Here is a 27781-nt window from a genome sequence, read left to right as displayed (position 1 = left end):
TTGTTAGCCCTGGCTGCAGCACACTCATGTTTGGTGTCCCATATCTCACTATGTCCATATCCCACTCTAAGGTGCAGGAAGTACCTATATCAGAGCTGGTGGCTGCAGGTGTGAATTGAGTGATGATACTATGTCATCACCAACATTCTTATCTTGCAGTCTTCCCCCATTGTCTGGCTTCCTCTTGGGTAATGGAAAGCAAAAAGGCACAAGTGTAAGGATGATGCTGGGGTAGATGTGAGGTCATTGAACTTCTTCAGGCAGTGCATCCAAGTCATCAGGGCTTGACTCTTGGCGTCGACCTCTGGTCCCACTGCCTTTTCAGCATGTGTCTGGTGAGGCTCCAGGCTCTCTGTGGATGCAGGACATCTCTCCTCCTTTTGATCTCATGCACTAAGACCTCCAATTCAGTGTTGGAAATCTTGGATCCTCTCTCCCTCATGTTGTGCCATTCTTCATTGTGTTCCAGGACAGATACACTTTCTGCATGACTTGCAGATCCAGCCACAATGCACTTCCATTTTGAGAAGTGCAGGCTACCTTTAAGCAGTGCAGACTAGATTTAATTGGTGCTAGAAATTTACAATTTTGCTCTCTCTGCTGAGGCATGCAGCCAGCAAACAGCACAATTAGCATTGGCTGCACACAGATATTATTATAAAAAGCAGGCAGCATGAGGTTGGCCTGCTGCCTGTATTTCAATCAATAGACATGAGTTAATCAATCATTGCAATCCCCCCAACCTGTTTTTAAGTACTATTCAATTTTGCCCCATTGTCTTTGAGATAAGAGTTTAGGCCAGGGCTTTTATATCTGTTCTGACGATTTAGAGGGGTAAATATTGGACCCAAGTCCTAAAAAGAACACCACAAGGTCTGATTTTAGTGACCAACCCTCTGCATCATTAAGAAGTATGAAAAACATCTGATCCAGAATTGGATCAGGCCACTTTTGAGACAGGTATCACCAAGTCACTACATCTTTATTTACTTCACTTCTTTTTAACCTGATCTTCAACCTGGTCTTTCAACAAAAAGATGTTCAAAATGTTTTAATAAAATTACTTGCCTAATATCCATTATCATCTGAACAGTATACTTATTGTGGTTGTATATTCAAAAGCAGAATAAAAGATATATTTTATCAAATAACAGGTGATCCCAGTGGAGGGGTTTCCTTGTTTCTGAGCTTGTGTGCACACCAGGTTAAAATCACCTGCACATTTGCAAGCGCTTCCTCTATCTTTGTTATCAACCTTCTAATTTATCCAAAACAAATATGAAACTCTGCACAAGTACAAAATATGTGCCACCATAATACCTTGTTTGGTGATTGTTATTTGAAAATATTTCTATGAAACTGCAACACCATATTGCTTTATGCTAAGGCAGGAGACATGTGTGGTCTTTGTATCATGTTAGGCAATTGTCTTTCCCTTTGCTCAGTTAGGAAGGGGGGATATTCTCACACTTCAACAACAGCACATTCAAAGAATGTTTAAATTAAAACGTAAATATTTATCCAGTAATGATAGAATACAATTTGAAGCACTAAATGAAATATACTTTTCACTTTGAGAAGGATTTGTGATCTGTGAAGTAAGATGCATGTGAAGCAATAGTGTAAAATCATACTATCTATAGAACAGCAACATGTTACAAGTTATTCTTGAACAATTAGCTCTAGTCAGTCCCTAATTTCAGGCTTTCGCCATTGAGTAAACCAGGTTCTGGGATGTAGCTTAAAACAGACTTCTTTTTTAGCTTACTAATAAAGCCACATTTAGAATATTATGTTACATTCTAAATCTGTACAATCTAAAAGATTTTGGACAGGTTTCGAAAACAATTGACCAAGATAATTATAAGAATTAAAATGATGATATGTTAACAGAATTGAACTTGTTCTTTTAAGAAAGGATTGGGAGCAGGCTAGATCCAAATCTTTAAAATGTTGAAATGCACGAACAACAAGAATGTAAAACGGTCTTTTAACTTAAAGTAGTATTGTTGGACGAAAGGCCAGTTCAAAAAGCATCAACGAAAACTACAGATCAATGCTTGTCTCAGCCCCAGATTGGTCGATGCACAAGACATGGAGTCCCAGAGTGGGAGAGAATCCATGAAACAACGGTTTCAAACAATCAATAGTTGGGAGGAAGTTGGGGGGGTAGTAGGGGATAAGCATCAAAACTATCACATGCCATTCACATTATTGCATTTCAGCAGAGGTTGTTGGATAACAAGCAGGAATGTGAATTCCTGCAAGAATTTCCTCTCCCAATTCCAGGAGGGCTGTTGCAGCTGAAATTAGTTGGATTGTCAGAGCTTCATAATCTGTCTGGTTTAGCAGCTCCCTGCCTTAACCAGTTGTACATTTTAAAGTGGTTTGTGTAATGCACACAGCTTACTATGAATATAATTTTAATTTCCTTGAAAACACTGCACTTCATGTTAACAATAAGCAGAATATAATGGGGAAATAATAGACTATTTTGTGCACTAGTTGAATTGGCTGAAGAAGAAACTAAATTGTAGGGAGAGTTCGAGGAAGACGTTAAACATTGAGCTAGATTCCCTCCTACACTAGAAGTCCATTGCCTGCCCTATGCATCAACTAATCTGGGGCTAGGACAACTGTAGATTCACTTGATGCTTGATGATCCTCGATGAATTCCGCAATCCACCATCACCATCGCTGGGTATGTCCTGTCACACTTTTAGGACAGACCCAGCAGAGGTGGCGGCACAGTGGTATACAGTCAGTAGGGAGTTTCCGTTGGAGTCCACAACATCAACTCTGGACCTCATGAAGTCTTATGGCATCAGGTCAAACATGGGCAAGGAAACCTCCTGCTGATTACCATGTACCGCCCTCCCTCCTTCTTCAGCTGAGGAACCAGTACTCCTCCATGTTGAACACCACTTGGAGGAAGCACTGAGGGTGGCAAGGGCACAGAATGTATTCTGGGTGGGGGACTTCAATGTCCATTACCAAGAGTGACTATGCTGGATGAGTCCTAAAGGACATAGCTGCTAGACTGGGTCAGTGGCAGGTGGTGGGGGAACCAACAAGAGGGAAAAACATACTTGACCTCATCCTCACCAACCTGCCTGCCATAGATGCATCTGTCCATGACAGTATCGGTAGGAGTGACTGCCGCACAAGCCTTGTGGAGACAAAGTCCTGCTTTCACATTGGGGATACTCTCATCGTGTTGTGTGGCACTATCACCATGTTAAGTGGGATAGATTTTGAACAGATCTAGCAACTCAAAACTGGGTAATCATGAAGTGCTGTGGACCATCAGCACCAGCAGAATTGTATTCAATTACAATCTGTAACCTCATGCCTGGCATAATCCCGACTCTTCCTTTACCACCAAACCAGGGGATTAAACCTGGCTCAATGAAGAGTGCAGGAGGGCATGCCAGGAGCAGCACCAGACATACCTGAAAATGAGGCGTCAACCTGGTGAAGCTACAACACAGGACTACTTGTGTGCCAAACAGCATAAGCAGCAAGTGATAGGCAGAGCTAAGAAATTCCACAACTAATGGATCTGATCTAAGCTCTGCAGTCCTTCCATATCCAGCCGTGAAGGGTGGTTGAATTAAACAACACACTGGAGGAGGAAACTCCACAAATATCCCCATCCTCAATGATGGGGAGCCCAACACATCAGTGCAAAAGATAAGGCTGAAGCATTTGCAAAAATCTTCAGCCAGAAGTGCTGAGTGGATGATCCATCTTGGCCTCCTCTAGAGGTCCCCAGCATCACAGTTGCCAGTTTTCAAGCAAGTCTATTCACTCCATGTGATTTCAAGAAATGGCTGAAGGCATTGGATACTGCAAAGGCTATGGGCCCTGACAATATTCCGGCAATAGCACTAAAGACTTGTGCTCCAGAACTAGCCGTGCCCCAAGCCAAGCTGTTCCAGTTCAACTACAACTCTGGCATTTACCCGGCAATATGGAAAATTGCCCAGGTATGTCCTATCCAGAAAAATCAGGACAAATCTAACCTGGCCAATTACCGCCCCATCATTCTACTCTCGATCATCAGTAAAGTGATGGAACGGGTCATGAGCAGAGCTATCAAGCAGCACTTGCTTAACAATAACCTGCTCACTGACGCTCATTTTGGGTTCCACCAGGGTCAGTCAGCTTCTGACCTCATTAAAGCCTTGGTTCAAACATGGACAAAAGGGCTGAACTCCAAAGGTGAGGTGAGAGTGACTGCCCTTGACACAAGGCAGCATTTGACCGAGTGTGGCATGAAGGAGCCCGAGCAAAACCGGAGTCAATGGGAATCGGGAGAAAACTCCCTGCTGGTTGGAGTCATACAAGCACAAAGGAAGCTGGTTGTGGTTGTTGGAAGTCAAATATCTCCATCCCAGAACGTTACTGCAGGGGTTCATCATGTTAGTGTCCTAGGCCCAACCATCTTCAGCTGCTTCATCAATGACCATCCTTCCATCATAAGGTCAGAAGTGAGGATGTTCACTGATGTTTGCACAATGTTCAGCACCATTCACATCTCCTCAGATACTGAAGCAGTCCATGTCCAAATGCAGCAAAATCTTGACAATATCCAGACTTGGGCTGACGAGTGGCAAGTAACATTCATGCCTCACAAGTGCCAGGCAATGACCATCTCCACCAAGAAAGAATCTAACCATCGCCGCCTTGACATTCAATGGCATTACCATCACTGACTTTTTAAAAATTCATTCATGGGATGTGGGCTTCGCTGGCTGGGCCAGAATTTAGTGCCCATTCCTAGTTGCCCTTGAGAAGGTGGTGGTGAGCTGCCTTCTTGAACCGCTGCAGTCCATGTGTTGTAGGTACACCCACAATGTTGTTAGGAAGGGAGTTCCAGGATTTTGACCTATTATCCCCCCATTATCAACATTCTGGGGGTTACCATTGACCAAACTGGACTAGCCATATAAATACTGTGGCTACAAGATCAGGTTAGAGGCTAGGAATACTGCGGTGAGTAACTCACCTCTTGACTTCCCAAAGCTTGTCCACCATCTACAAAGCACAAGTCAGGATTGTCATGGATTACTCTCCACTTGCCTGGATGAGTGCAGCTCCAACAGCACTCAAGAAGCTTGATACCCTCCAGGACAAAGCAACCCGCTTGACTGCCATCCCATCCACAAGCATTCACTCCTGCCACCACCGACGCACAGTAGCAGCAAGATGCACTGTAGGAACTAACCAAGGCTCCTCAGACAGCACCTTCCAAACCTATGGCCACTACCATCTAGAAGGACAAGGGCAGCAGACACATGGGAACAGCACCACCTGGAAGTTCCCCTCCAAGTCACTCACCATCCTGACTTGGAAATATATCGCCGTTCCTTCACCGTCGCTGGGTCAAAATCCTGGAACTCCCTCCCTAACAGCACTGTGGATGTACCAGCCAGTGATACCCACATCCCATGAATGAATTTTTAAAAAATCCATTGTGCAATTGGCATGGGGAACTGGCCTCTCCAGATTCAACAAGGCCAGCTCAAAATAATCATTTGTATGCACTTCATATCAATTTTTTCATAAGTGTAGGAATGCAATGGGTAGAAGAGGGAAGAAAGAATTAGAGGGTTATCCTATTTTAACATTGCTGGATTGAGATCAGCATTGAAATTTGAACAAGGACACAGCATCAGAATGACGACAGCTCTTCGAGCAGGTGCAACAGAGAAGGCCGGGAATACTTGAGTATGAGCAAAAAACACATGGAGTGTCAAACCAGACTTGTGATGAGCTGAACATCTTCCAAACATTAATTCAGCATGAGGAGATAGTCTTTGAAATTGTAAGTATCAAGGCATAGAGGGTGGGAGCCAGGAACAGCTTGTTGGTAAGGGGAAGCAAGGCAAAGTCTTTGTAGTGCCTGTTTCTTGATTCCCATTTAAACTCACTCACCAACACACATCTGGCCAGTAGCAGCATCACACTGCATCCAGTTTGAAGCAAGAAGCGGAACCATTTCACGAGCAATGTCACAGATGTAGAAAACCAGCATCTCAGATGGAGAGCGTCAGGAGTGCATACATTAGACTACTGACAGCACGATGAAATTTCTCAGCCTGAGTGTGCTGGTAAAATTTAATTAGGCGACAGCAAGCTATTGTATTCTATGCTGTGACAGGCCCAGATTCACTTCAGCGGTAGCATTGCCACAGAAACACTAGAAGGGAAAACATTGTTCACATTCACTCGACCAATCAATGTCATGCTGACCCACGAGAATTTCTCAAGCTCTGCTTCGTTATCATTTTCTAGGGGATTTCCAACTATATTCCCACCTCACGGGGTAGATTGTAAAAGGCTTCTGCAGACCTCATGGCTTCCAAACTAGAGTGGGGACATTTGTCTGTGCAACAACAAAGAAGGTGGTATATTTTAAGATAAAAACTTCAACTGATAGGCAAGAGTAACGAATCAATCATCACACAATCAATTCCACTCTTTGGGAATAATTTTAACAATAAATGATAGCATAAAATTGATGGTATTGAATTCGACACCCATTATACACCACACTTAATATTCCTTTCAATTGAGGTCAGCTTTACAGTTTTACATGATCGCCCAGGTTACAATTACTGCCTTAGAGTGAAGATTTAAATTTAAAGGGACTTCTATCACTGTTTAGCAACTGTGAACAGAGAAGAACATGGTAGTGTAATTAGTGGGGCTATGGTACAAATGAAAAAACGTGACTTGTGATCTCTGTTTGTCATTACCACCTACTTGGAATATGCCATCGCCTGTTTGGGCTGATGTATTCAATATTTACCATCGCTTCTGGTGGAAAATGGTGAACATTGAGGTCGGTCACCTGGCACCCAAGCCCATCACACTAGGGCCAGAAATTCAGCCCACCGTGTCTCAACTAGCAGCAGGATATCATGCCTACACTTGTGATAGTGTTTCTACTTGAGATAAGGTGTGTGTTCCAGTTCAAGTTACAGTATTCCATTTGTACTCCTGCCCATGGCTGAGTATTAGCTTGCAGTGTGTGCCAAGGTATCGTGTCACTAATCATGCCAGGAGACTGGGATCCTGCTCATGCCAGGATTTGTGCTCCTGTTTATGGTAAGAGATACCATTTCTAATTGTGGACAGATATTATGTTCCAGTTGCTGTCAAGGTACTGTGTTGCTGTTCATGGCTGTGAATCCTGCTCATTCTCATGGCAGTAGTTGTGAAACTGAACCATTTTAATTGTACTGCTAGTCTGGGCTCCCATAGCTTTCAACATAACAATACTCTTAATAAATTTCAAAAGTGTTAAACCATATTTAAAACAATCAACACCTTGTAATACAATGAACAGTTCCTAATTATCAATGTTTAACATATAACTTACAGAAAATATTCGGTGCAATTGGTTCACTTTCATTCATACTGATTGGGTTCTTTGCCACACATGTGTAATTACTAAGGTCGTCTTTTAAAACTGGAGAAATGAACAGCATTTTGTTGTCTGAGGAAAAGATGTGACGAGAGCTTGGCTTTAAGGGTTTTCCATCTTTTAGCCACTGATAAATGACCTTTGTGCCTTCATTCACAGTACAGGTGAGTGTTGCATTGTCGACATACTCCACTGCTCCCCAAGCTGGATCACTGCGCACTACTGGTTTAGAAACAGGAACTGCAAAACAAACAGTCAAAGTGTCACAATTGATAACCTGAATAATACAAATAAAGCTAACTGTGAACTTTGCATATTATTCATCTATTTTTAATGCAGTCTCAGAACGAATTTTGCAGTAGATTTTATGGATTAGTGCTGCAAGTGGAGTGTTTTGCCTGACTGGGAAACAGTTTGGGTGTGACAGTCTCATAGTCTACATAACTTGCATTCCATTAAAGTGAATCACAAAAATAAAAATGTTCACATTTTACAAATATATTTTTTAAAATTCATTTACGAGATGTGGGCTTCGTTGGCTATGCCAGCATTTATTGCCCATCCCTAATTGCCCTTGAGAAGATGGTGGTGAGCTGCCTTCTTGAACTGTTGCAGTCCATGTGGTATAGATACACCCAGAGAGCTGTTAGGGACGGAGTTCTAGGATTTTAACCCAATGAAAGTGAAGGAATGGTGACATAGTTACAAGTCAGGGTCATATGTGTGGCTTGACGGGGAACTTGCAGTTGGTGGTGTATGGAATAATTTAATCAGGATGCTACGTATAAATTACCTTCTGTGTCAATAATTGACATCGTAATGCTCAATTCTTGAGCAGACAAATATAAGACTGCAGTCAGGGTCCAGGCAAACACAGTGCATATCCAGTGTGGATATGCTAGGACTTTTTTTTGTTAGCATTCATCCTTTTTTAATAATAATTGGATATTCGACAATGCAATTGCTAAACATTTCAATGTTTATACCAACACTTGAGAAGCATTAAAGGACCATTGTTGCAGGCTGTGTTATGACTGGCTGCTTGTTTTTGTTATTGCTAATGCACCCTCATTTTGAATTAGGGGTCAGGAAAAGGGAGAGCTCAGAGGAAATGCATTTCTGCCATCTTGCTTACAGCTTGGCGTTTTGATAAAATCAGAAATTCCACCAAAAAAATAGGAATTTCAGTTCTTTAAAGCGTTATTCAAAAAACTTTATCATAGCCCAATATGAATCAGCAATGTTGGGTGAGAAAGTCAGGAAGCTGAGCAAAATGTCACAATATCTTACACTTGCATTACTCAACTCTGGCCATTTCCTTTCCATAGATGACATCTTATGACTATCTCAGTCCACACAGATTTCTATAATCTCCAATTCCATTTCTAAGTAGGAATCCACCTCAATCTTTTTGAAGCAGTTAATCAACAATGCAAACTATTTTTTTTCTTGGACTTAGCCAGTCACATAGAGGAATGGTAGCATAGTGGTTATGTTACTGGATGAATAATCCAGAAGCCCATGCTAACACTCCAGTGATGACGGCCGGGAAATTTAAATTCAACTAATTAAAGAAATCTCAAATATAAAGCTTAGTAATTGCCACCATGAAATGACAAGATTACTCTAAAAACCCATCTGGTTCATTCTCATCTTTCAGGGGGAAAAAAAAATCAGCCACCTTAGCCTGTCTTCTCTATAAGTGACTCCAGACTCACAACAATGTGGTTAACTCTTAACTGTCATTTTCTTAGCCAAACTGACACTGATACCCTCATTCCATGAGTCTTATTTTTGTTAAGCAGTCTTTCATGTGGTAATTTGTCAAATGCTTTCCTAAAATCCATATAGACAACATCCACTGCATTCCCTTCATCAACTTTCTCTGTTACCTCATCAAAAATTTGAATTAGAATAATCAAATACGATTTATCTTTTACAAATCCATGCTGACTTTCCTTAATTAACTCAAACCTCTGCAATGGCCTGTTAATTTTTTTCCCCAATTATTGAGTGGAATCATCCCAGATTTGCACAAAGTGCAGTAACAGGCAGGTAAAACAACGTTTTATCTGCTGACCGCAGTGATGGCTTTTCATACTTTATCGTCCCAAACCTGCCATATTAATTATGCATTCCCAGGAAACATGCTGATCCATGGTGGGCGGGCTCTCATTTGCCTGCCATACCATCACCTCGCTACTTCATCATGCCAGGCGCCATATTTAAAGTGCAGCCGCATGCACACCTCTCTGTGCTTCCAGCCTACGACTGCTGCAAAGAAAACATGGCCCTGAAAGGCAAAAAGACTGCAGCCCCCAGGTTCAATGTTGCATCCCTTTAGCGCTTTTTGGATGCAGTGGAGGCTTGCCATGATGTCCTCTACCCCCGCTCTGGCTGCAGGATGGGCAGCAACCTCACTAACCCAGCTTGGGAGGCAGTGGCAGCTGTGGTCAGTGCCAATGCCCAGCAAAAGAGGACATTCACCCAGTGTCACTACAGGATGAATGGTTCCATCCATTCTGTCAAGGTAATTCACTCTTCTTATCACTCTCAACTCACAAACCCATCACACATCCACAGGGATCTCACACCTCAAGGGCCAACATCACCAACTCACACACACCCTCACATCTCTATCAGGCTCATATCCTCTTGAGCTCACATCCATATCCTGTCCATGGCTTCGCTTACCACACAAACATTCCACACAATGCCATGTGTCCTGCTCACACTCTCTCCAACTGTTTTCATGAAGGAAAAGCCTGCTCACATCAGCAGGAAGAGGTCCAAGACCGGGGATGGAGTGGCCAACATTAGGCCCCTCATTCACTTTGAGGAGTGTTCCATTGCACTGACTGATGAGGACATGGACCGTGCCTGCGGTGACAGTGAGGTCGGCAGTGAACACTCTCATAAGGATCCTGCACCACATTAGCACCCTCTCAATGCAAATGTGAGTGTCCTCTCTCCTGCCTTTGACTCTGCTGCCATGCACTACTTATCTCTACTTTTGTTCACAGGGAGCTCTGCCAAGTGACCGATGCCCTCAGTCAGCCAGTCCCTCAGCTCCAGCCAAGGGGCCATCTCGTCCATTGAGTATCTGGAAATAAGCAGCCTGGAAGACCCATCACAGCGCTTATCCACATCCTGCACCAGCACAGAGACACACACCTCAGTGGAACCTAGATCTAGAGCAGGCTCGGGTTTACAATCTGGTGGTCACCACATGGACACATGTCCACAGCAACAGGAGGCAGGTTCACTCGGGGGACTGCTGGGGATCAGCCATCTGCGAGGTTCAAGTCAGATGATGAGCCTCTAGATTTGGCCTTCCAACTCATTCTGGAGAGTTAGCAGAAGGTGTGAGAACATCACACAGAGCTGTTGGAAACCCTCAGCAGAGAGGCACTTGAGTCGGAGGAGTGCATCCACATGCTCTCTGATGAAGTGGTGTCCACATGTACCTGTACGGAGGTCTCCATGGAGAGGATGGCAGATGCCATGGAGACCCTAGTCCAGCAGTACACGGAGGTATGTACAGAGCTGCACTTCATCGCAGGAGCCACAGGTGAGTTACTGCAGTGACATTGTGAGAGGGAAACGGGGCACCTCAATGTCCCTCCAGATGCTCCTTCCCCTCAAGGAGTCAGGCCGAGGCCCCGAGACATCCAAAGGGAGGAGGAACAGAAGCTGGAAACCCCTGGATCATCCACTCAGGAACCGCTCCCTCCGAGTCCCCTTTGCCTGTGAGCCCCTCAACCTCGTCCTCTGTCACTGCAGAGGGAGCAGCCGACCCACAAGTGATTCTGGAGGAAGAAGTGTGTGTGTCAGGGCCTTTCAGAGCATCGCGGATCCTTCACATATCACGCTCATCTCAATGTCCTGAGCATTTTCGATGCTGCCTGCTGGGTTCGCTTTCAGCTGTCTATCTGAGCTGAGCTGCATCTCCGACACTCAGTGATCACACTCCCATGCACCACCTGATCTCGCCCACCACAACTGGGTGATTTGGACAGCCTGGTCTGGATTCGCTTTTTCGTGTGCTCCCCCGTCTTTCCCCCTCTGCCAGCCACCCATTTCCTTTCCCCCATCACAGTTGGCGCCCCCCCACCCCCGGCATCACCTTCCATTTGCCCTCCGAGACCTACCAGCCACAACCCTTTTCCTTTGGGGATGTCCAGGTGAACGTATACATTCCCTTCCTTCCTGATAATCCCACCCCCATTCACATTCACCTCCCCAACCTCATCCTCGTTATCCCTTCTACCGCTCCCTTTGAACCCTCCCCCTCCCACCCTACTGCCTCATTCTGCCTTCGGTCATTCTCACCATTCCCTCATACCACACCCACCCTCAGTTCACTCCCCAGGAGGCAGACATGGACCCATCAGTCCCCTCCCTTGCATGTTTACCTGGACATCCCCTGCTCCCTTCATCTGGGACCCCTTCCTGCCTCTGGATTCCTTCTCCCTGGAACCTCGTACCCCCTCTGGGCCCTTTCGCCCGCTGGAACTCCTTCCCTCCTTCAGACCTCTTCCCCCCAGAACACCTTTCTGCCTCTAGACCCCTTCACACCGTGGAATCCCTTCCCCACTCTGGATCCCTTCCCCTGCAGGAACTCCTTCACCCCTCCTGATCCCTTTCCCCCCCTCAAAGCCCTTTCCTGCTTCTGGACCCCTTCCCTCCAAGAACCCCTTCCCCCCTCTGGCCCCCTTCCCCCGTGGAACCCTTCCTCCCCCTCCCCCGTGGAACCCCTTCTCCCCATCTTAATCCTCCCACCCCCCGCCATCCTTAGTCCATCCCCCCTCCTACCTCCAGCCTTACTTCTCCCTTTGCCTTTACTCCCTCCTCTCTCTGCACTCCTTCCTCCCCCTGGACTCACTCCCTTCTCTGTGTTCCTTCCCCCCTCAAAACTCCTTCCCTTACACCTTCCACTCCCCTTACACCTACCTCCCCTGTTGCCATCTTCTCCCCATTACCCCCTCCTCCCCATCCCAACCTCACCAACAACACCTTCATCCATCCCCATCCCAACCTTAATCCCCCGACACCTCTTCCTCTCCCAGTCGATCCTAGAGCTTCCTCTCCCACCCCCTTGACCATCATCTGTTGTGAGCATCAATGGTGACTTTCCAACTTCTGTGAGCTGCCTCGCAGCAGAGCCATGTCCACGAGAATCCACCCAGCATGTCATGGATGTTCCTCCGGGATCCTGTTGCTGTCCGGCTCCAGCATCTTCTGCTCCTTGGATGTTTGGACCAAACCTGTAATGTGAGCAAGGCCCTGAAGGTAAGTCCCAACTTCTGCACGTCACAGTTGTCAAGATGTGTTCTGCACTGGCGTGTTTTCCCACTGATGTGGGCGGACGATCCAGCTGGAGGGGATGAGTCTGGCGAGCTGGCCTTATAATCATATGCTGATGATTTACAATGAGGCTCCCAATGTCTGATGGTGGGAAACACATCCCACCATCGATGGGCTGAGCGCACGATCACAAACTAGTCTCACGGTGCCATGAATCTGATTTTTTCCTTCTCGCCATATTGTCCACTCATGCCACCAAACACGCTTGACGCCAGCATGCATGGAAAATCCTGGTCATTGTTTCTAAAACCTTACCCACCGCTGGTGTTAAATTGATTAGGCTGTAGTTACTTACACACTTTCTTAAGTAAGGGTGTCACATGTGCCACTTTCCAAACCTCTGGCATCTCCTCCACATCCACGGAAGATTGGAAGATTATGGCAAGCCTTTCTGTTATCGTCATTCCCATTTCCTTTAGCAACCTGGAATGCAAGCCAATCAGACAAGGCATCCTATCCACTTTAAGCATAGCCAGCCTTTCCAGTACATCCTGCCTATCAATTTTCACTCCACGCATTACCTCAAACATGTCTGCTTCTACCGATATTTTGTCAGCAGCATCTTTTGTCCACAAAAAGCAGGACAGATCCAATCCAGCCAACTACCACCACATCAGTCTATTCTCAATCATCAGCATCGTAATGGAAAGTGTCATCGACAGTGCTATCAAGTTGCACTTACACACCAATAGCCTGCACCCTAATGCTCAGTTTAGGTTCCAACAGGGCCACTCGGCTCCTGACCTCATTGCAGCTTTCGTCCAAACATGGACAAAAGAGTTGAACTCCTGAGGTGAGGTGAGAGTAATGGCCTTTGACATCAAGGTCGCATTTGACCGAGTGTGGCATCAAGGAGCCCTAGCAAAACTGGAGTCAATGGGAATCAGGTGGAAAGCTCTCCACTGGTTGGAGTCTTACCTAGCACCAACGAAGATGGTTTTGGTTGTAAGTGGCCAATCATTTCAGTCCCAAGACAGCTCTGCAGGAGTTTTTTGGGGTAGTGTCCTCGGCCCAACCACCTTCAGCTGCTTCATCCATAACCCTCCCTCCATCACAAGGTCAGAAGTGGGAATGTTCGCTGATGATTACACAGTGTTCAGCACCATTCATGAATCCTCAGATACTGAAGCAGTCTATGTCCAAATGCAGCAAGACCTGGACAATTTTCAGGCTTCACTGATAATTGTGGCAAGTACATTCATGCCAGTCAAGTACCAAGCAATGACCATCTCCAAAAAGAGAGAATCTAACCAACTCCACTGACATTCAATGGCATCACCATCACTGAATCTCCCACCATTTAGCATCCTCATGATTACCATTGACCCAGAAACTGAACTGGACCAGCCATATAAGCTCTAGGTGCAAGAGCAGATCAGAGACTGGATATTCTCTGGCAATTGACTCACTTCCTAATTCTGTAAAACCTTTCCAGAAACTACAGAAGACAATTCAGGAAGGTGATAGAATACTCTCTGCTTCCTGGATAAGTGCAGCTCCAGCAACACTCAAGAAGCTTGACTCCATACAGGGGGAATCAGCCCGCTTGATCTGCAGCCTATCCACCACCTCAAATATTCACTCTTCCACCACTGACGCACCATGGCTGCAGTCTGCAGATACACTGCAAATCCAAGATGCATTGCAACCACTTGCTAAACCTTTTTTGGCAGCACCACCCAAAGCCGTGACCTGTACCACATTGTAGGACAAGTGTAGCAGGTGCACGGGAATGCTACCACCTCCAAGTTCCCCTCCAATCATGCACCATCCTGACTTGGAAATGTATCATCATTCTTTCATGATTGCTGGATCAAAATCCTGGAACTCCATACTTAACAGCACTATAGGACCACCTTCACCACATGGACTGCAGTGATTTAACAAGGCATCTCACCACCACCTTCTCAAGAGCAATTAGGAATGGGCAATTGCCAGCACTGCCCTCATCCTCTGAATAAATAAAACAAAAAAAACCATTAGCAACTAGTGGATTATCTTTTTAAATACGTTGTTGGGGGCAGGGCATGTCCTTCCTACTGCTGAACACATGTTCAGCTGTGTGTGATTAAGAGACATTGTTAGCCAACTTGGCTTCAAAGCAACTTTGAGGTGTCAGCTGTGGCTCAGTTCATAGCACCCTCACCTTTGAATCAGAGGGTTGTGGGTTCATGTCCCACTCCTGGAAACCAAGAACTGTGATTGTACTCGAAAGAGTTGCAATCTGTGACTGTTGATAACTCGAAAGAGTTTCAAATCAACTTTGCATGCTGACTGACATCATGATCTGCCTAGGGAACTCCCACTGTGAGCCACTCACACCCTCACCAACATGGCATCTGGAATGGTGTCTCACAGCAGAAATGTGTATGCACACCATAGACATCGTTTTGGACCTCAAGAGCACTTGTTCCATTTCAAGAACAGGCACTTTCAATTTTAAGTTTGCGCCATAAGTGTGTGAGTATTGGAGTGGATGACAGAAGAGAGAAACAGAAAAGGAAGAAACAAGTGAGGAAACAACAACCCAGCTTTTGCAAATCTAATGAAAATAGGATTCAGATGGCCCATAGTGCAGACTTGTCAAATTTGAATATTTTACAACCCCTGAAAAGATTGTGTGGATAACTTGGCTTGTAGAATAAAAGCAAAATACTGTGGATGCTGGAAATCTGAAACAAAAACAGAAAATGCTGGAATGGCTCAACAGGTCTAACAGCATCTGTGGAGAGAAAAAAAAATAGATTTAACGTTTCGAGTCCTTATCTTCGTCAGAGCTGAAGAGAATTGGGACTCTGCTGCGAAGTGGGAAACAGCCCCCGCCAACTGAAAAACGAGAGGAAACAGCTTAGCAACTAAATTGAAAACTAATTTGTATCGGCGTGGAAACAATCAGTCTTCTAGAGATTTGCAATTTAAAAAAGTAGAATGTTATTTTTGTCACAGAAGTGGACACATAATGAGACAGTGCAAAGTGAGGTTTAAACCGGCCTCCAAACAACAAAGTCCAATGAAGCTTATAGTGTAGAAGAGCGAGGATCAACCAATTCTGACATTTATTCATTATTCAACATGAAAGTTGGGAAGACAGAGCCAATATTTGTTACAGTGCAAGTGAATGGTAAGCCATTAAAAATGGAAGTAGACATCGTGCTTCTACCACTGTATTAAAAGAAAACATTTTCAGATATTTAAATAAAGGTGACCAACAATTAAATTTGGAACAAATATCTGCCAAGTTGAAAACGCACACAGGCGAAGAAACCCAAGTTAAAGGTATCACCAGAGCAACTGTTCATTATAGACACCAATCGGCACAGCTACTAGTGATGGTGGTAGAGGGTGAAGGGTCTATGGCATGATTGATTGAAGGAGATTCAATTAAACTGGTCCGAAATCTTCCAGTTGCGAGCAGGTGGATTACCAGAGCTGCTTTAAAAAATGACACCATCTTCAAGGCTGGACTGGGAAAAATCCAAGGCCTACAGGCCAAGATTTACATGGATCCAAAAGTGACCCCTCACTTCTTTAAAGCAAGATCGGTGCCATATGCCCTGGCGCTGGAATTAACCGGCTAGAGAGGCTGGGTGTCATGAAAGCAGTTCAATTCTCAGAGTGAGCAGCACCCATAGTCCCTGTCCTGAAACCAGACCAGACCATCCGGATCTGTGGAGACTATAAATTAACAGTTGACAGAGCAACCTAACTGGACAGTACTCTATTCCCAAGACTGAAGACCTATATGCCAAACTAGCAGGAGGGGCAAAGTATACAAAGCTTGACATTAGTCACGCATATCAGCAACTGGAGCTGGATGACGTCTCCTGGGAAGTCGTGACTATAAATACCCACAAAGGGTTACACCAATATACACACCTGCCCTTCGGTGTTTCCTCAGCCTGTGCCATTTTTCAGAGGACAATGGAGAGCTTACTGCAGGGATTATCTCAGGTTGTGCTCTATCTGGATGATGTACTGATAACTGAATTCACAAAAACGGAACATTTGGCTAACCTAAAGGAAGTCCTGAAACGATTTTTACATGTAGGTGTGCACCGGAAGAAGGAAAATGCACTTTTCAGGCAATTGAAGTTATTTATTTGGGCCACTGGGTAGATGCCCAAGGGTTACATCCAGTTGAAGAGAAGGTTAAAGCAATAAGAGAGACACCTGCACCCAAGAATGCCTCCGAACGTAAATAATTTTTAGGGATGATAAATTATGATGGGTGGTTTCTACCTAATTCATTCACAGTTCTGGCCCCTCTCCATTCACTGCTAAGAAAAAAAGTGTAGGTTTTGGGAGATATCTCAAAAAGAAACCATTATGAAAGTAAAACAGCTCTTACACTTTTTGTGGTAATCTGAGGATCAATACGCTCTTCAAGAGAATGTGAGCAGATTGACCATGTGACTGTATGACCCGATTACTGTGTAACACGGGTTACAATGTTAAGGGTAGTTTAGAGTAGGGTCTGGTTGGAGAAGCACACATCATGTTAATGCTCTGTTATCTTTGTAAATAAACAACACGTGCTTCATCTTATATTGGTCTCTGCGTCTGTAGTATATTGTTGCCAACTCACCAGCCATTAGATAGGCAGGCAATCGCGTTTGTGAGCAAAGTGACCCAACTGTAGAACATAACAACTGGCAACGAAGCAAAACACAACCAGACACCACCAGGGAAAGCTGCAAAAACTCAACTGAAGTGAATCAGCCATGCCTTGCAGGCTGATTGTAAGTACAGCCCTCACCATAGTCGTCAAAGTTATCTCTCTCCAGTATGCCACAATTTGGCTGCAACGAACTGCTTGATCAGACCACCGATGACTGGTCACATTATATTGAACGCCTCGAATTTTTCCTTTTTGGCCAACGACATATCAGGGGAGGAGCAGAGGCAGATAACCCTCTTCTCGACATGTGGCAGTAAAACATACGGCCTAATTCATAGTCTAATGGCATCCAACACGCAGATTCCAAAAACTTAGATGAGTTGGTAAAGGTTGTGAAAAGCCACTTTCAGCCAAAACCCTCAGTAACAACGCAGGATTTTAAATTCAACTTGAGGTGTCGCGCCCCTGGAGAGACAGTCGCTTGCTGTACAGCAGCCTTAAAACAACTGACAGAGCACTGTGAGTTCAGGATATTCATTAATGACATGTTAAGAGACCGAATAGTATGTGGGATTAACGAAGAAGCAATTCAAAAAAGGTTGTTGTCAGAAACTAATTTAGACATCAGCAAGGCGCTGGAGTTGGTGCTCGCATTGGAAAGCGCAGTTAGCAATTCAGAAGCAATCAAGGCAGCACAAAATGGCACCATCCATCGTGTCGGGAGGGAGGCACCAGTTAGAAATGGCGCGGAAGGGTAGCGCTCTGCAGAAAGGCAGGAAACAACCACCATCAACAGGCCAGCAAAAAGCAATGACCTAACAGAGAAAACCCACATTAGTAATGGCAGAAATGGAATCAGGCAGCCTACAAACAAACAACAATTCAAAGGAGCCAAGTATTTCTACTGCCATCATAACGGGCATATTATGCAATATTGTAAAGACAGATTGGGCCTAAATTTAAAATAAAAAGGCAGAAATCGTGAAATCCATATAATAGAGGAACTAGAAGAAACAGAGTCAGATAGTTACTTGCTACACAACTTAAAAATGGGTAAAACAGAGTAATCTACGTGACAATGGAAGTCAACAGAAAACCCATCTGAATGGAGGTGGATACAGGCGCATCCACGACAGTTATAGAACATACGTTCAAAAATCTGAATGGAAGAGGCCACTCACTAAAAACTGAAAAATTCAGATGCTAAATTAAACATAGAAACATAGAATCTCGGAGCAGGAGTAGGCCATTCAGCCCTTCAAGCCTGCTCCACCATTCATTATGATCATGGCTGATCATCCAACTCAATACCTGCTCCCATTTTCTCCCCATATCCTTTGATCCCTTTCACCCCCAAGAGCTATATCTAACTCCTTCTTGAAAGCATACAATGTTTTGGTCTCAACTACTTTCTGTGGTAACGAATTCCACAGACTCACCACTCTCTGGGTGAAGAAATTTCTCCACATCTCAGTCCTAAATGGTCTACCCCATATCCTCAGACTGTAACCCCTGGTTCTGGACTCCCCACCATTGGGAACATCCTTCCTGCATCTACCCTGTGTAGTCCTGCTAGAATTTTATAGGTTTCTATGAGATCTCCCCCTCATTCTTCTGAACTCCAGCGAATATAATCCTAATCAACTCAATCTCTCCTCATATGTCAGTCCCGCTATCCCAGGAATCAGTCGGGTAAACCTTCGCTGCACTCGCTCTATAGCAAGTACATCCTTCCTCAGATAAGGAGACCAAAACTGCACACAATATTCCAGGGGTGGTCTCACCAAGGCCCTGTACAATTGCAGCAAGACATCCCTGTTCCTGTACTCAAATCCTCTGGCTATGAAGGCCAACATACCATTTGCCTTCTTTACCGCCTGCTGCACCTGCATGCTTACCTTCAGTGACTGGTGTACAAGGACATCCATGTCTCGTTGCACATTCCCCTCTCTCAATTTATAGCCATTCAGATAATAATCTGCCTTCCTGTTTTTGCTACCAAAATGGATAACTTCACATTTATCCATATTATACTGCATCAGCCATGCATTTGCCCACTCACTCAGCTTGTCCAAATCACACTGAAGCATCTCTGCATCCTCCTCACAGCTCACCCTCCCACCCAGCATTGTGTCATCTGCAAATTTGGAGATATTACATTTAATTCCCTCATCTAAATCATTATTATATATTGTGAATAGCTGGGCTCCCAGCACCGACCCCTGCGGGACCCCGCTAGTCACTGCCTGCCATTCGGAAAAAGACCCGTTTATTCCTACTCTTTGTTTCCTGTCTGACAACCAGTTTTCTATCCATCTCAATACACTACCCCCAGTCCCATGCGCTTTAATTTTACACGCCAATCTCTTATGTGGGACTTTGTCGAAAGCCTTCTGAATGTCCAACTAAACCACATCCACTGGCTCCCCCTCATCAACTCTACTAGTTATATCCTCAAAAAATTCCAGTAGGTTTGTCAAGCATGATTTCCCTTTCATAAATCCATGCTGACTCTGTCCAATTCTGCCACTGTTTTCCACGTGCTCAGCTATTAAATCTTTTATAATGGACTCTAGAATTTTCCCCACTACCGACGTCAGGCTGACTGGTCTATAATTCCCTGTTTTCTCTCTGCCTCCCTTTTTAAATAGTGGGGTTACATTAGCTACCCTCCAATCTGTAGGAACTGTTCCAGAGTCTATAGAATCTCGAAAGATGACCACCAATGCATCCACCATTTCTAGGGCCACTTCCTTAAGTACTCTGGGATATAGATTATCAGGCCCCCTGGGATTTATCGGCCTTCAATCCCATCAATTTCCCCAACACCATTTCCCTACTAATACTGATTTCTTTCAGTTCCTCCCTCTCATTAAACCCTGTGTTCCCCAACATTTCTGCTATGTTATTAGTGTCCTCCTTTGTGAAGACAGAACCAAAGTATGTATTTAGTTGGTCAGCCATTTCTTTATTCACCATTATAAATTCCCTTGTTTCAGACTGTAAGGGACCTACATTTGTCTTCACCAATCTTTTTCTCTTCACATACCTATAGAAACTTTTACAGTCTGCATTTCTCTAGCCAATGAAGAATCAATTAGCCAAGAAAACACAACAATACTTAATTCTCCAGAAAACAACTAACAAATAAAGAAAAGAAATGTAAGAGCTGAAGAACCAGCTACGTGGAACCCAAGAAGCTTTAAAAATAGAGACCCCTGAGTTTTCAAAGGAGCTGACAGATGAGGAAATGCTGGAAGACTCAATCACCGAGTTCACTCAAGTTGAGCTCATACCTGAGCTTAGTCAGGCCAAGAGGAAAATTGAAAAGGAGGCCAAGATTAAAGTCAGTGCTGCCTAGAAGAAAGCCCATCAAAAGAAGACAAGTAGAAAGAAAAAGTGGAATTACTAACAAGGCCCTGGAATTTTTTGTTTTTACACAGCAGGCAGCTAATCATACCATGTTGAATTTAGCCCTGCCCAACATCCTGATTCTCAGAACCTGCCTGATGGCTGCCGTTCATATTGCTGAACTTAGAGAGGAGGGGCAGCAGGAGTGCAGGTGAGAGGGCGTGAAAGAGGGTGAAAACATTTCATGTTAGTGCTCTGTTATCTGTGTAAATAAACAGCATGTGCTTCATCTTATATTGGTCTCTGCGTCTGCAGTATATTGTTGCCAGCTCACCAGCCATTAGATAGGCAGGCAACCGCGTTCGTGAGCAAAGCGACCGACTGTAGAACATAACACTCTTCAAATTTATTAGTGCATTATGACCAGACGATGGAATTGATACTAACCTGCGATGCATCCCGCTATGAGTGGGGGCCAGTACTATTTCACAAAATGGACGACAGAGAAGCCGATAAGCTATGTATCCAGGACACTTACCACAGCTGAAAAAGGACATTCTCAGATTGAAAAGAAATTCGTCAAAAATTCCACCAATATGTGCACAGGTGACATTTCACATTGGTATCAGACCACAAACCACTTTTGGGTCTGTTTAGTGAGCTCCCACAGCCTCTGCAAGAATACAAAGATGAGCTCTAATTTTGGCAGCACATGAATATACCTTTGTACATAGACCAGGGATTTACACAGAAAATGCCGCTGCCCTGAGTCACCTTCCTTTACAAGAGAACGATGAACATGTTTTAGTTCCACAGGAACTCATTTTGGTGATGAATTTTCTAGATGCCTCTCCAGTCTATACCAGGCAGATAAGAAACTGGATGAATCGTGATCCAGTCCTGTCTCGAGTGAGAGACCAAGTGTTACATGTTTGGTCCCAGGAACCAGCTGGTAGGAAAGATGCAGCAATGCTCTAGGTTCCAGGAGGAAGCCAACAGATATAAAAAGGAGACAGAAGAGCTGAAGAGTCAGCTAAATGAAGCTAAAGAGGCTTTGAAAGCAAAAGCTGTAGAACTTTCCAAGATGTCAGTAGATAATGAAGTCTTAGGTAGCTCAACTACTGAACTCAGACAAGTTGAGATTGCATCTGAGAGAAGTCTGGTTGACAGTGAAGTCAAAAAGTAGGCCGAGACTAAATTCTCTGGTAAAAAGAAGAATACACATAGAAAGAGGATGCAGAATTATTGATGCGGCACCGTCTTCGGACAAGACTAAGCCTAATACTTCCCAATTTGGAGGGGAAGGTGGAGAAAAGTCAAGGGAACCAAAAAGCGACTCATGATTTGCATAGTTGTGAGCGACAATTTACTATTGGAGAGGCGGTATATATAAAGAATTTCGGTGGAGGACTGAAGTGGTTACTAGGTAAAGTAAGTTCAGTGATCGGACCATTGTCATATCATGTGGAAGTGGAGGGGTGGATCACCCATAAGCATGTGGATCATTTAAGAAGAAGGGAGATACCCCAACAAAATGTTGTTTCACCTGTAACCATTGCTGAACCTGTGGTTCCTGTTGAAGTTGTTCAATCAAGAACATGCATGCCCGATGTCTCTGTCAAAGTCAAAGACACTGAACTGCAAGTGTCTAATGAGGTATCTGATCTTAATGCGGAGCCAGAGAATGTGTTTCCTACAAAAGAATCGGAAGTCGTGGAGCTGCGACGTTCCACACGGATCAGGAAACCGCCTGAAAGACTGAACTTGTAATTTCATGACCTGTGTAAATATTGTATTGGCGTGAGATAAATATCCTTGTAAATACAAAATGTACAGGAAAGTTAAAGGTGGAGGAATGTAGTAATTATAGTTTTGGGAAATGTAGGACTGTAGCTTTAAGAATAATCCTGTGTTGTAAGATCACATGATCTGTGTAAACCAGTGAGTTGGTAGCGCGGGGAACCTCTAGGAGAGACTTCTTCTTTAGTTTTGGAGTTTGATGCACATGTGCAGTTGCTGCTGCTGCTTTGTAAATAAAGTTAAATGTTTCCACTAAGAAAAGTTGTCTGAAGGTCAACCCTATAATGCTAATCTGCTGGAATCATGCACCCAACCTTGCTTGCAAAATGGAAACATCAGAGGTAGGTCCTTTCTGACATTTGTCAGGGTGTGTGGGGGGATCTTAACACACAAATGCCAGAGAGGTGTTGGTTCTGGCGAGACTCCCTCCGGTACCATGCATCTGATCATGTATTCCTGTTCTTCCATTAAATCATTCAATTTAATCAGAATCCCCAAAGGACTGCCCACTCTCACCAGTTTGTACACTGGATATAATTGCAAACATTCAATTGAATTATTGGCGGAGGGAGGAAAATAAAAAGAATGGAAATATTATGGATTACCTGAGAAAACCAAATAATACAAAGTAAAATATAATTGGAAACACACAAAAGAAACACATTTATCGCCAATTTTCACTGTTTATTTGAGCAAATGAGGACCCAGGACTCTTGATGCACCCATTTACTTGAAAAAATGTGAGCTATGGGCAAAATCTCATTTGGGGCGCGATATTATGGCCCCATCGCGGCAGGCGCATGGCCATAAAATGCGGCATAATGTTCAAAAGTCCTTTGACTTTGGCAGGACTGGAAAATCCCAATGATGGAAGGGGCCATAAACTTCCATGCTTGAAGTTGTAAGATTTGGCAGATGATCTGAATTGAATAACTATGTTGCTTTAGTGAAGCTTGCACATGCCTGTAGTGTCGCTTTGTTTTGTCCTCTCAAATTAAACAAAACTAGATCAAGCACATAATGTCCAGGCCTGGTTTTGTGACCAACAGACATGCAGCATAGCAGTCAGCCAGTGGCACTTTGTCTTGTAAAATTAACCCTTGTGAATGAAAAGAACAATTTGAGAGAAACTGTTAATGAGCATGTGTATGTATCTGTACATAAATCATTAAAGGTAGCAGGACAGGTAGAGAGGACTGTTTCTAAGACATACAGTATTCTAGGCTTCATTAATAGGGGCATAGAGTACAAGAGCAGGGAGGTTATTATGAACTTATATAAGACACTGGTGAGACTTCAACTGGAGTATTGTGTACAGTTCTGGGCACCACACTATAGGAAGGATGTGAACATATTGGAGAGAGTGCAGAAAATTCTTATGAGAATGGTTCCAGTGATCAGACACTTCAGTTATGAGGAAAGATTGGAGAAGTTGGGGTTGTTTTCCTTGGTGAGAGAAGGCTAAGAGGAGACTTGATAGAAGATTTCAAAACCATGAGGGGTCTGAATAGAGTAGATAGGGAGAAACTGTTCCCACTCGTTAACAGATCAAAAACCAGAGGACACAGTTTTAAAGTGTTTTGCAAAAGAAGCAAATGCGAGGTTAGAAAAATCTTTTTCACACAGTGAGTAGTTAGGATTTAGAATGCACTGCCTGGAAGTGTGGTGGAGGCAGGTTCAATTGAGGCATTCAAGAGGGCATTGGGTGATTATTTAAATAGAAACAACATGCAGCGTTACGGGGAAAAGGCAGGAGAATGGTACTAAGTTAAAATGCACAGACAGCCTGTGCAGGCATGATGGGCCGAATGGCCTCCTTCTGCACTGTAACAATTCTGTGATTCTGTGATTTGCTATGGCAGTGCACTGGTCTGGATTGCTTATTACAATGCCAGGAGCTTAAAGTGAACTGATTGTGACATAATTTATATAAATCATTCTATGTCCATTGTAACTGGGGAAGCCATATTTGTCCTGTATTCCAAATTTGTGCAGGATGAGAATTTTTAGTAATGTTTGCAGACAGCAAAAGGGATTGAACCAACAATAAAGTAACATTGAAATATTCCCATGTAGCTGCACGTATTATGAGCATTGCTCTGTGGAATTCCCTCTCACAACTGTCAGATGCATGCTGCAAAAATATTCCAGCTGCATCTACTTGAATTTGAATTTCTCTCTAAAGTAAGTTACTCTGAGACCTGTCACATATGAAGAAAATACTTTGGGAGACCTAAGCTTACCTGAAAAATCTGCAGTCTATCTGGAGAGAATTATTTCTGGAGCGCAGCTCCTTCTAAGGTACAGATAACGTGAATAAAGAAGTTCCAAGATAAGCAATAGCCCTGCATGGACAGACTGATGGAACTCATGGTGCTTAGATGACAATTATATTAAATTGCTGCTGGATGGATGGAAAGTCACAGAAAGCATTTGCTCACCTTTGGGCAACACTCTGCACTAATAAATGAATGCTGTGTAAAGGAAGTTTGAAAACCTGCTCACCATTGACAAGTACTGTCAGTTGTCGACTAGCTGATGCCACCTTCACCCCAGAGACAGTCACTTTTATAGTGTATTCACCATCATCTCGTAATTCCACTGGGTTAATCAACAGTGAGGCACTGGGAGGGGACAAGAAAAACCTATGCCCATGTTCCATGTCAGGAGTCAAGGTATTGTTGATAGCAGTTACCAGAAGCATGGAGCCTGAAGATTGGCTTTGAAAAGTCCAGGTTATCTGAATGTTCTGATCTTTAGTTCCTGTGGTGTAGTTTGCGGGGAGCAATAGAGGCTGTCCGACAATGCCCAGGATCAATTTGTTTGGCACTGTGACTGTAACAGCTCCACAAGAGCCTAAAGAGAAAGACAAAAGAGTGAAAATCTTCAACACAAGGGATTCATCTTTTAGAAGCAGAAAAAAATGCATTCTTTTACACTCAGTTAATTTGTTTTAAAAGCTAAGTTTTAAGCTTATATTTTACCAGGCAGTAATACAGTGAGAGGTTCACATGTAACTAGGTGCAAGAGAGAAACTAAAATGCTTTATACTGCTATTAAAATGTTGGTATGCAATCATTTAATTTTCTGGGCCTCTTCTGCCTCCAGATCTGTTTGTCACTATAGGTTTGACTGGCGGGTTCCACACCAGGTGAGGACTCGAAACGTCAACTCTTCTTCTCCGCCGTTGCTGCCAGACCTGCTGAGTTTTTCCAGGTAATTCTGTTTTTGTTTTGGATTTCCAGCATCCGCAGTAGTTTTTTGTTTTTATCCACACCAGGTGTTTCTAGCTAATGTGGCATCAGGATCCAAATTACATCATTAATTGTCATTTTCATATATATCTGAAGACCCTGGCTGCCTATCTGCTTTGGTTGAATCTGAAAAGTACAGTTAGAATAAAATAAAATTGGAGCTAAGGTGTTTCATATATTGCAAATAGACAAAAATTGTGATGAAAATTCTGTTCCTTACCCAGATGGACTGAAGAATTGATTGGTTTGGTTCTCAGGAAAGTAATATCATTGATCAATTTTGAAATAATAGCAGTTGGCAAATGAAACGAGCGATGCCATTATTTTACTTGTTGGAAAGTGATTTTTAAAAATCACTTGCATTTTGCTGCTGGACCTCTGCAGTGCGATAGAAAATGTATCTGTTTCTACAGGGAATATTGTAATAATGTAAGAATCTGCCTTTTCTATTTTTTCCAATGTTCTTTTCTCATCTCTCCTTCCAAACACTAGGCAATGATAACACAGGCATCAGCAAACCTGTACAGCTCACTCAAGCGACCAGTTTTTATGTGTCATCCGAAAGAATGAATGTCACCAGCCTACTTGTATATGGATGCCCTGACATGTGAGCCCTGACCTCATTCAATGTCCACAAACAAGCACTTCTCCAGCAGGAGTGACTGGATAGTGATCAGGAGCAGGAACCCAGGCTGATTTTTTTTCTCTTGTTGGAACCCTAGGGTCAATTAAAGCAACTAACTCAATTTAGTCTACTGCATTCGCTGCTCCCAATGCGGTTTCCTCTACATTGGAGAGACCAAACACAGACTGGGTGACCGCTTTGCGGAACACCTTCGGTCTGTCCGCAAGCATGACCCAGACCTCCCTGTCGCTTGCCATTTCAACACTCCACCCTGCTCTCATGCCCACATGTCCGTCCTTGGCCTGCTGCAATGTTCCAGTGAAGCTCAACGCAAACTGGAGGAACAGCACCTCATCTTCCAACTAGGCACTTTACAGCCTTCCGGACTGAATATTGAGTTCAACAATTTTAGATCATGAACTCTCTCCTCCATCCCCACCCACTTTCTGATCCCCCTTTTTTCCAATAATTTATATAGATTTTTCTTTTCCCACCTATTTCCATTATTTTTAAATGTATTTCCATCCATTGTTTTATCTCTACCTTTTAGCCTATTTTGATCCCTTCCCCCCACCCTACCCCCACTCGGGCAATCTATACCTTGCTGCTTTCTACCCTTAATTTCACCTATTAGCACATTCCTTAGATAATATCACCACCGTCAACATCTCTTTGTCCTTATGTCTATGACATCTTCTGGCTATCTCCACCTATCACTAGCCCTCTATCCAGCTCTACCTGTCCCACCCACCCCCCACCCCCCCTTAAACCAGCTTATATTTCACTTCTTTTCTATTTTTCCTTAGCTCTGTTGGACAGTCATATGGACTCGAAAAATTAACTGTGTTCTTCTCCGCAGATGCTGTCAGACCTGCTGAGTTTTTCCAGGTATTGTTAAAGCAACTAACTGTTGCTTCAAAACTGTCATTTCCATTTGTATTTTATGTTTGACTTCTTTCCATGGTCCAGATACAGGCATTTAAATTTTAAAGAAGCAAAGTATGCCATTTTGTTTTCCGGGAGAATAAAAAAAACTTCTCAATCAAATATTGCAGAGGTTACGATATGCTGCACTGTTTTCTTGTTGTGCTGTCTGAGCAGCAACAAAGAGGGCAAACGTGGTCACCCATGAATTTCCAATTTCAGTCACTAAGGAAAAAGTTTCCGAAAAGGCCTCATTACAGTACCCGTGCACAGAACACAATAACTCCCTTCTCTCCCAGCCATGCAAATCTTGCTGTAATTAAACATTTTTATCTCATATGCCAATGCATGTGTGTTTTCCTATGCAATGGTCTCAGCGTCATTGACCATAGTTTGTCATTCTTTTA

General features: G+C 43.8%; 1 protein-coding gene across 1 annotated transcript in view; it reads right to left on the bottom strand.

Moving 5' to 3' along the window:
- Positions 1–27781, bottom strand: part of hepacam2 (HEPACAM family member 2) — a 182191-nt gene that overhangs the window by 135500 nt on the left and 18910 nt on the right. The window contains exons 2-3 of the mRNA XM_078538751.1: positions 25077–25427; positions 7391–7675 (exon numbers count right to left, since the gene is read on the bottom strand). Of these exons, the coding sequence (XP_078394877.1) occupies positions 7391–7675; positions 25077–25427 (636 nt within the window). The remainder of the gene's footprint in view (positions 1–7390; positions 7676–25076; positions 25428–27781) is intronic.

The sequence above is a fragment of the Cetorhinus maximus genome, chromosome 3 (genome assembly GCF_964194155.1).
Source record: "Cetorhinus maximus chromosome 3, sCetMax3.hap1.1, whole genome shotgun sequence".
NCBI classification, from domain to species: Eukaryota; Metazoa; Chordata; class Chondrichthyes; order Lamniformes; family Cetorhinidae; genus Cetorhinus; species Cetorhinus maximus.
This window is presented reverse-complemented; position numbering and strand designations above follow the sequence as displayed.